Here is a 10,281-nt window from a genome sequence, read left to right as displayed (position 1 = left end):
GCCTAACGTAAACTTTTTAAAATAATAATCGTGGCTATTGTATCATTAAAAATTATTTCTTTATTTTTTACAAACAAAATAAATATATTGAAAAATATAAAAACAAGAAAAATTATACTTTAGAAGTTAATCTAGTATCAAAAACATTTGATTCAGCACGACACACAGTCCTCAGAAAAACACCACACAAAAGTGCCAGTGCTGCCAGCTAAAACACACACATCAACAAAAAAAATATTGGAGTAGCCCAAGATATAGCCAAAGATTGCAGCGCTACAGCACTAGCGAAAATTTAAATTTGCCGACTGGAATTCTTTCAGATAACCGACTTTCGGATAAATGACGCTCTACTGTATTTACAAAGCAATGTAACTTTAATTTCCAATTAATAAACTTAACTATAATATTTTAATTTACAATAATTTATCCCTAAAATGATTAAAACCTCTAACAAAGTTAAATATTAGTTTTTTAAATTATTTTTATATTTGAAGACATGTGATTTTAAAAAATTGGAACTATTATATGCATTATAAAATCTTTCATTTGATCAAAATTTTAGTGATTTTTCTATAAATCTTGTTATCATTTTTCTTTTAAAAAATTAATATGTTATTTTACAATTAACTATTTTATTTCTGGATCTTTATGCTACACCAAATAATGAGTGTCTTTTACAAATTCATTGTTTTTATTTGCAAAATATTTTTGGTGTAACAAATTTCATCATTTAATAAGTGGAATATTATATTAACAAATGAATATTTAGTTATTATAAAATTTTACAAACAAATATCTCAGAATTTTGTATAAAAATGTTTCTCTCTCAAACTGTTTTAAATTATTTTTTATTTTATACATCATTTTCAGAATAAAGTTTGTTAAACTTTTTACATAGTATTTATAGTAATATTTTATGAATAGTAATATTTTATTTATTAACAGTTAATAAAGTCATATGTGGAATGTATTAATTTATATTTTTATTATTTAATAGCGCATTGCATCATCAGCCATTTACAATGTAAGTATTATATTTTATATTATTAATTATATTTCAATAATACAAGGGTCATTCTAAAGGAAAAGAACGTTTTTATCTGATGAGCCGCACAGTTCTCCCACTACCCCACTGCCGCATCATGGACCTTCCCAGTTTTTTGCACAGGCTGACGCTAACAGTGAGCCGCAACGCTTGTTTACTGTTTATAGTGTGACTTTGAAATGTGTGACAAAATTAAAGATTCCACCAAGTGTGAGGTTCTTAGTGTAATATACTTTATGAATGCGAAAAAAGTCTGCCCTATCAAAATTTACAAATAGATAACTGAGGTTTATGGTAATGTGATGAATGAAGCTTCAGTTTGAAACAAATTGTTGTCCAGAGGCATTGTGCTTCTTCAGGATTATGCACATTTGCATGCTGCTGCATTGATGAAGAACTTGCTTCAGCAGTTTAAGTGGGAAGTTTTTGAACATCCTCCTTATAGCATGGACTTGGCTCTGAGTGATTTTCATCTTTTCCCAAAATTGAAAGATTTTTTGGCTGGGAATCACTGTGGAAGTGACAACGAACTGAAAGAGGCCATTAATGACTGGTTCAAGAAGTTGGCGGTAACTGAGTGTGAAGAAGGCATAGAAAAGCCAATGATATGCTATGACAAATGTTTAAATTTGTATGGCAACTATGTAGAAAAATAGCTAAGGTATCATGTGTTGTAAAATAAGTTTTGTTTCATTATCTTAAATGAAAATATCTAGAGAAACAAACTTTCTTTACTTTTAGAATGACCTTTGTACTTCATTAAGTTATTTTGTATATATCTTAAAAGTATTTGTCATAAGTGAGAAACTATACTGAATAAAATTGAACTCTTTAATAAGTTTTTATGGTCTGTGATTAATTAAAAGAATATTGTAGCTATTTTTATTTTTGTAGTTCAAGTTTGTATATGTGAAAAAATTTCAAATACTGTAGAAACCCAATTATCTGAGGTGAATCTTTAAGTGAATACATTCTTTTATGAATTACAGTATAAGAAAAGTAAAGTTTAAAATAATAAAATGTATTACAAAATGGTTTGTTTTTGTTACCTTTTATTATTTGTTTTGTCTCATCTTGTATTAAAGTTATTCATGTTATAATGTAACTACAGTAATATACATTTTTATTCTTATTCTACACATTAGCTGCATAATGAAGTAAAATTTGTTCTTATATATGATTAGATTCACTATGAAAAGAGTCTTAAAAGTGATATATCATATAAATATTTTATATTCATAATTTTTATTCTGAAATAGCCATGGCCTTTGCTATATCTGAATTTTCAATTAACTAAGGCAACATTGGTCCACATTTCCTCAGATAATCAGAATTCTACTGTATAAATTCTATTATGTAAATCAGTGGTGACTTTTTAGCTGGTGGACCAAATTGCACATAAGTCATAGATAGACAAGCCACAAATACTTTGTATATTCTATAAATATAAAAGGTAAGCCCATTTGTATCATTTATAAATGACGTGTCAAATATGTTCATGAGCCAGATTTGGCCAGGAGGCCATAGTTTGGGCACCACTGAGGTAAAATAATGGTAATTAAGTATTATAAAATACAGATCTAAATTTATAATGTACTGATAAAACTTTTAAAGAATTAATTAGGATATTATTATATTAATTAATACAATACACTGAATTTAACTTTATAAAGCTGTCAAATTAATCAGTACAGTATATTAAAAGTATTATAAGAAATACTGAGAGCTGGTTTGGATTCTACAATGGGAAATGAAGCTTGCTATTTGGCCAGTAATTTAAATGACATACATTTCAGTCTAACTTTATTACTCTTTTACTATTTTTTAATTATTATAATATAGATTGTTATAAAAATGTGTATATATTGTATATTTTAGTTTAAATTTGCCCTAGTTATTATTAACTCTGTATATATCTGATGTTATCTCCATTTAGAATAATAATAATAATAATAATCTAAATTTTTAAAAAATTACAAAGCAATTACTTTTATAAAATATCTAGATTTTTATGAACATTATTAAAGATTTAATGTTTTATAAACAGTTTTTGTAGAAATCTTAAGAAAACATTATAAAACTCTGTATATTAATTTTTTTATAATATAATAAAGCATGCACTTAATAATAATGATGTTTACTTAAAAAATTGTTGATATAATTTAACTTATTAGTGGAATTTTCACCAGTTTGTAGTTTGTAAACAGATATTGGATCCAGAGTAATCAGAATAACAAATGGTATTCTTAAATAGTCATATCATTTTTGGACTGCATTTTGAAAAAATTGTAGACCTATAAATTCCCACAGTCATCCATCTGTTCGTCTGTCTTTAGTAATCTCGAGAACAGTGTTAGATAAATGAAATTCAAGACTAGATATGGAAAACTTAGGGGCATGAGGCCCTAATTAACTATATATTATATATTATAACTTCTGATGCAAACTGGAAATCATGTTAATTTTATTTAAAAATTTTTCCCTGAAAGGAGTTAGATAGCAATGGAAGTCATGCCTGTCATCTAACAGAAAAGTATGATGTACAAGGGCAATACACTACAGTACTAATTTGAGGTGAAGAGCATATAGCATGTATTTTAAATTAAATAAATTAAAAATATGATTAAAAATTGCAGTGTAGCATTGTGATGATGTCACAACTATAATTAGCAATTATTTATTGTATTTGAATTTTCCAAAAAATGTTTAGACAAATATAAGGACTCAATAAATATAACATATTCCTTTTTAATTTATTTGATTTTTTTAGCTTTTGAATATGTATTGGTAATTGTTTTATTTGTTAGATTTGAAAATTTCTTAAGTTATCAATATTTTTGTTTGTTGGGGTTTATTAAGTGTTCTTTTTTAAAGAATAATAATAATAATCATCATTATCAAACTCTTAATTTGCTCAAATATAATATGATATAATAATCCACACTTAATCTATCCATTCCTGTCCAGTTCACACTATAATAACCAAATACTTTTTACCTTTACACAAGAGTAATTTTTAGAAATCTAAAGCTGAACAATGGAACTACCTAATGAGGGCTCATTAATAGGTCCAAGAAACATTTTGTGTATGTTAAAATAAAAATTACTCTAGCATGAAGGTGAAAGTTTTTGTTAATCCACACTTATTCAAGTTTAATAATCTGGTTACAAATTTTTTGATAAGATAAGCAACAGTTTAGTTTAGTTTATATGGTAATGAAGACACATTCTAATATTTACTGTTTATTAGAATTCAATATTCTTTCAATGAGTATAACAGTAATGGAAATATTTAAAGTTTTTAGTGATGTCTTCATAAATTAAATTTTTAAATAATAAATATATTGTACATTTTGCTATTTGAATATTTAATAATTTATATTGTATTTACCTACATAAATTTAATATTTTAAAGAATAGAAATATACTTTTGCATTTTTTCTTAATTTTTGCTTATGAAAATGGATTTTGAAAAATATGACAATAATCTTTTTTTTTTAATAATTTTTAGGAAATTTAAGCCAGTAATTCAGAACATTTGTTCAGATAACCGCTGTGATGTTCATTCAATGGTATTAGGTATCAGAGATGAAAAAGAAGGTTGGATAGATATCTATGCTCCAGGTGGTATTGCTTGTGATGATGATGGTGATTTATGGAGTCTTATGGTAATTTTCATATATATTATAACTAATTAAAAAATTTAAAAAATTAAATGAATAAAAAAATTTACATTTAGAAGTATAAAATTTTTATTTATTGTACTGTGTTGTATTTATAAAAACTTTTTTTATTATCATCATCATCATCATTAGGGATTTGCAGTTAATTACATACTTTATAATGTTATCAAAAATCTAAGCATAAATTAAAAGTTTTATTGTTTACATTTTGTTAAGACTTAATTTAGGACAGAGGACCCTAAAATATTTTTTATTGATTAATAATTCATTTTTGTAAATTTCATTAAAAAATTCAAGTTTTTATCTTACATTTTGTATATATAGGCTTACCTCACTAATATGGTGAGTCAAATTCCAGATCACTGATGTGATATTTTCTTTATAGTAAAGTGCATCACAGTCTTTTTCACTTGCCAACATATATAAAAATCTAAAAACATAAATAATAGTGTAAATATTTAGATAAGCACTATTTCACACTTAATTAAAAAAATTCTGAAGATTTCTTTGAGTGCCAAAAATAATAAACAAGAATAGACATACCTCACTTTAAGGCACTATTAATGAAGTGCCTTAAAGTGAGGTATGTCTATAATTACTATATTTTATTTCTATAAAAACTCTTGCATTTTAAAAAAATATTCTATTATGCTTTTGCAAATCAAAACAATGAAGCAAATTTTTTCCAAGAATAAATTATTTGAGATTTAAAAGTTGATATAAAATTGATGTAATTTGTTTTATAGAAATGAAATAAATTTATACATTTTGTGAGATACATTGCATGCTGTATAAAATTGAAAGGATTCGAATAAAAATTTATACTTCTATAAAAATTTGAAATTTATTCAAAGTTAAACTGTAAAATTTAAGGGAAATACGAATATTTAATTTAAAATTTTAAAGAAAATGTATTTTATATAAAATAATAATATTTGTCATTTTAGTTGAAAATGCTGTTATCTTGTTGTTGTCGAAAGAAATGTTTTCTACAATCAATGATAAAATCATTAGAAGCATCAGTGGAACCATTTTGCAGCTTTTTATTACGGGCTTTGAGAGATGACGAAACTTGTCAGCAAGCTCTATGTGCCATGTTAGAATTAGAGGTAATTGAAGATAAGGACTTGCAGTTACAAATTATAATAACACTTCAAAGTACAGCAAGTGGAAAAGAACATTATAGAGCTCTTTCTCAGCGTCAAAGGCATCTGAAAGAATTGGTAATTAAATTTAATGTTGCATCTTAATATGGCTTTAACAAATTCAATGTTAAAACATTATCTATTTAAAATACAGCAGCAAAAAGGAGGTCCAAAAAAATTAAGTTTTCTTCCAAAATCAACTGTAAGTAAAAATGTTTTATTAGACTATTGTTGTTATTTTACATTTAAAAACATTGTTGACAAAATAAAGTAGAAAATTCAAATAATAATTTTTATGTACTTTAAGTATTTTTGTGTACAAAGGAAGGTCCAAAAGTTAATGATATCACAGTTATACATGCCCAAATACATCAGAACATGTTAATTATGGATTAAGAAAATGTGAATCATTATTTTGTGACATTAAATTCTTTTGAATGTAATCAGAAATTATCTGATAGCAGTTAAAATAGTCTGCAATGTGATCTTAAATGAAAATGTTTAGAATTGTTGTGGCAAAAAAGTGGTTTTTAATCTATTGCAAATTGAGATGAAACTATGATTTTATATTATGCTCCTTTAGCAAAAAGAGATTGATAGAATGATACTTCCTTAGATGGTAGATCTGATTCAAAGTGACCACTCTCTCATTTCAATGTTAAGACCTGATTTAAGAAGAAAAATTCTTTCAAGAAAATAGTAATGAACTCTGCCATTTCACATTATTCAGTTCAAAAATTAGAACTATTACCATGCTATTATTGAGATATTTTGTTTTTCAAAGCCATAAAATGCATTCAGAAACAGGGAGATTACACTAAAAATGATAATTCAAGAAATAATAATAATCTTTATTATCAATCTATTTAGGCAAGATACTTTTGAGCCTTCCTTCATACTTATAAAAAAAATTATAATTAAAAAACTGAGCTATAATTCTAATATAACTGGATAGAAGATTATAAACAAATACTACTGATATCTACTTATTGTATAGGGTTGTTTGGAAAGTAAGTTAGTTTTTTTCTGTGGAAAAAAACACAATATTTTTATAATAAATAAATATTTTATTGAATTATATATCAACCATTTTGGTCAAATACCTGTTGTCATCGTTTCTGGTAGTAGCATGATTTCACATTCATAAAAGTTTTAATCGTTGCTTACAAAAAACTGATCCAAGTGATTTTTGACATTGTCATTTCAAGTAAATGTCTTACAGTTAAAAAAAATTTGTATAGACCGGAACAAGTAATAATCTGAGTGTGCTCGATCTGGCGAATATGGTTGGTGTGATAGCACGTCCCATCTAAGTTATAACAGTTTCTGACGAGTTACCAAACTTGTGTGAAATTTGACATTATCGTGGTAAAACACTACACCTGTTTTGTTGATCAATTCTGGCCGCCTTTTCTGTTTGATGATATTACTCAATTTGTTTACTCGATGGCAGTACACTTTCGAATCAATTGTTAAATTGTCTGGTAAAAGCTCCAAAAAAAAATTTCCTTAAAATCCCACCAAAGAGAGCATCTCTCTTTAAGAACATGTGGAACCCATATATCGAGCTTTGAAACGAAACCAAGTTGTTTCAAGTAATCATAAACAGTTCAATTTGACAAATTTAATCTCTTAGTGATTTCACGTGTTGTTATTAGGCAGTTTGTTTTAATCAGTACCTTTATTTTGTTTTCATTGGCTTCAACTGGCCATCCAGAACGTGGTGTATCTTCAATATTGAAATTGCCAGAATGAAATTTTTTAAACCAGTTTTGGCACTGTCGTTCTGTCAATACATCTTCTCCATACACGTCACACAATTTTTTTCTCGCTTGAACAGCATTCTTACCTTTTTGGTAATAAAAGAGTAAAATATGCTGAAAATGCTGCTTGCGATCTTCCATATTTGATGGGACACAAAAAATAAACAATTGCACAAAATCAAACAAAATTTTTTACAAATAAGCCTTAAAATGCTAGCTGTCAAAATATGTAATGATAATAAGGTTTAGAATGAAAATGGCGGGAAAAATACAACTAATCCATCTAGTGGTAAAAAAAATGAACTTACTTTCTGAACAACCTAATATTATAGATCTAGATTTACATGCTCTTACATTAAGGAATAAAATGAATAAATATAACTTTTGATCTGGTAATTAGTAATACTTTTACTAATTACTAGATCATGTGGCATGCCACATCCTCCTCACATCATTGGCATAAAATGAGAGCAGCCTGTATTTGAACACTAACAAAGATCATATTAGTGCATAATAGCATATAATTGTAATATAAAATTGCAAATTCTGATATAATAGTAATATTTATTTCATTTGTCTAATATTTGCATTCATTTTTTGAATCATATATACACGAAACTTTGAAAATGTAAATTTTGTTTTTTTTTATACAGAAGGAAAGAATGCTATTGTTACAAACCTTATGTGCTACACAAAGCTTATAAACATGTCTTTTGCTTATTAATGTGAACATGATATGAACTCTAGGAATTTGTATAGTTAAGAAAATTATTCTATACACATTAGAATTTGTAGGGAAATGTTCATATTTAAGTGCTACTAAGTAAAAAGTATGGCTATAAACAGTGATAATGGTATATTCACTGTTTGAATTTCTTTGTACATGTTGTAGCACTCATATGTAAATGAGTACTAATATTAAATAGATGGCAATAAATATTACTGAAATAATAGAATTAGAATCTACTTTCAGCACATTAAATGGACTCTATGTAAGATTATTTGTAAGATTATTGTTAATTTTTTGACAAACTAAATAATTCAAGAATTTTGTATTTTAGGATGCAGATGTAGCCAAATTTCTAAGTTGTGGTTCTTTTGGAAATCTTGAATGTCTTTCATTAGCATTTACTCAAGTGACTAGTGCCTGTGCTGAACAATTAATTAAATTACCTTCATTAAGATGTCTGAATTTATGGTCAACTCAGGTATTTTATTCAGTATTTTCAAATAATTAAATACAGTAGCAATTACTAAAACTTGTAATTTCTAGTTCTAATATATTTATTCTTGAAATATCTGTAAATATCAAAATTATTATTTTTTCTTCATAAACTGAATAAAAGAATCAAAATTAATTTTAGAGTAAATTAATAGAAATTTATAATTTTTTAGAAATTACTGAAACTTTTTTAAATTTCACTAAATAAGTTATATCATGTAATAGTCATATTTAATAATAAATTATATTTTATTATATCAATGTGATGATTGCATTAATTATCAGATGGCTAACTTGATCAAATATTGCTAATTTTATTAAATAATATGTTTAAATATTAATTTTCTTGTATATTTATATATAATCAAATTTGGTAATTACAAAACATTTCTTGTATATTTTTATAAAATATGAAAAAAGGTTAACAGTTTAACAATGTTTAATCGATTTTAATATAAATCTTTCTTGATTTAACACCTCCATTTGCTTGCCTCCAAAACTGGCACTAAATTGTCTTTAGCAATAAACTGAAGTATTTCAAATTATAAGAAGTATAAATAATAGTAAAGTTTACACAAGTTTGAGAGTTTGAAAATATAATTTGTGATAACAGTATCATTTACATTGCAAAATTATGCATTTAATAATTTACACATTAAGATTCTCTATTTACTAGTGAATGGATCTTCCCATAAATATTATTCATAAGTTCTTTAGAAAGTTGTTATTTTGAAGTTTGATTTATATATGTTACAGTCAAAACCCGTTTTTAGTTAGAATGCGTTTTAACTAGTTGAAACTAGTTTATACTGAATGTCTTTGTTAAAACCTGTTTTGTCTAGTTGAAACTAGTTTATACTAAATGTCTTTGTTAAAACCCGTTTTGTCTGGTTAAAACTAGTTCTAACTCAAGTTCATTTTTGACTAGCAGTAAGTTCTAGTTTTAACTAGACAAAACGGGTTTTAACAAAGACATACAGTATAAACTAGTTTTAACTAGTTAAAACGCATCCTAACTAAAAACTAGTTTTAACTAGTTAAAACGCATCCTAACTAAAAACTGGTTTTGACTGCAACGTATAGAGTGATTCGGGGGAAGATGCCTAATTTTTGATATTTTTCAAACGGTGACGTCACATATTGTCATGTATTTGTATGATGAATCGTTGGATCAATATTGAGTGCGGAAAGCTGTACAGTAGTTGGCTACAGTTACTTCATTTTCCACATCCGAGAAGAATAAAAGCTAGATAAGAACGAAGTTTTTGTTGTGAAATGTTTCTAGAATAATTTTAAACTGAAAGTTAAAATGGAATTTATTAAAAATTTCAAAAAACAGTTATATGTGATGTAGTTGAGGTTCTAAAGTTTCCATTGTCAGCTACCGCCGATCCCGATCGACATGCTGGAGCATGTGACTCTA

General features: G+C 26.1%; 1 protein-coding gene across 1 annotated transcript in view; it reads left to right on the top strand.

Annotated features, from left to right (window-relative positions):
- The window catches only part of LOC111631329 (C-Maf-inducing protein-like), a 79,799-nt gene that overhangs the window by 59,727 nt on the left and 9,791 nt on the right, over positions 1-10,281 (top strand). Inside the window, exons 12-16 of the mRNA XM_023375552.1 lie at positions 998-1,024; positions 4,557-4,713; positions 5,676-5,951; positions 6,028-6,075; positions 8,698-8,844. Of these exons, the coding sequence (XP_023231320.1) occupies positions 998-1,024; positions 4,557-4,713; positions 5,676-5,951; positions 6,028-6,075; positions 8,698-8,844 (655 nt within the window). The remainder of the gene's footprint in view (positions 1-997; positions 1,025-4,556; positions 4,714-5,675; positions 5,952-6,027; positions 6,076-8,697; positions 8,845-10,281) is intronic.

The sequence above is a fragment of the Centruroides sculpturatus genome, unplaced genomic scaffold, assembly GCF_000671375.1.
Source record: "Centruroides sculpturatus isolate CEXI.00-Female unplaced genomic scaffold, Cexi_2.0 scaffold293, whole genome shotgun sequence".
Lineage (NCBI taxonomy): Eukaryota > Metazoa > Arthropoda > Arachnida > Scorpiones > Buthidae > Centruroides > Centruroides sculpturatus.
The sequence above is the reverse complement of the archived record's forward strand: the minus strand, read 5'-3'. Positions and strand labels throughout refer to the sequence as shown.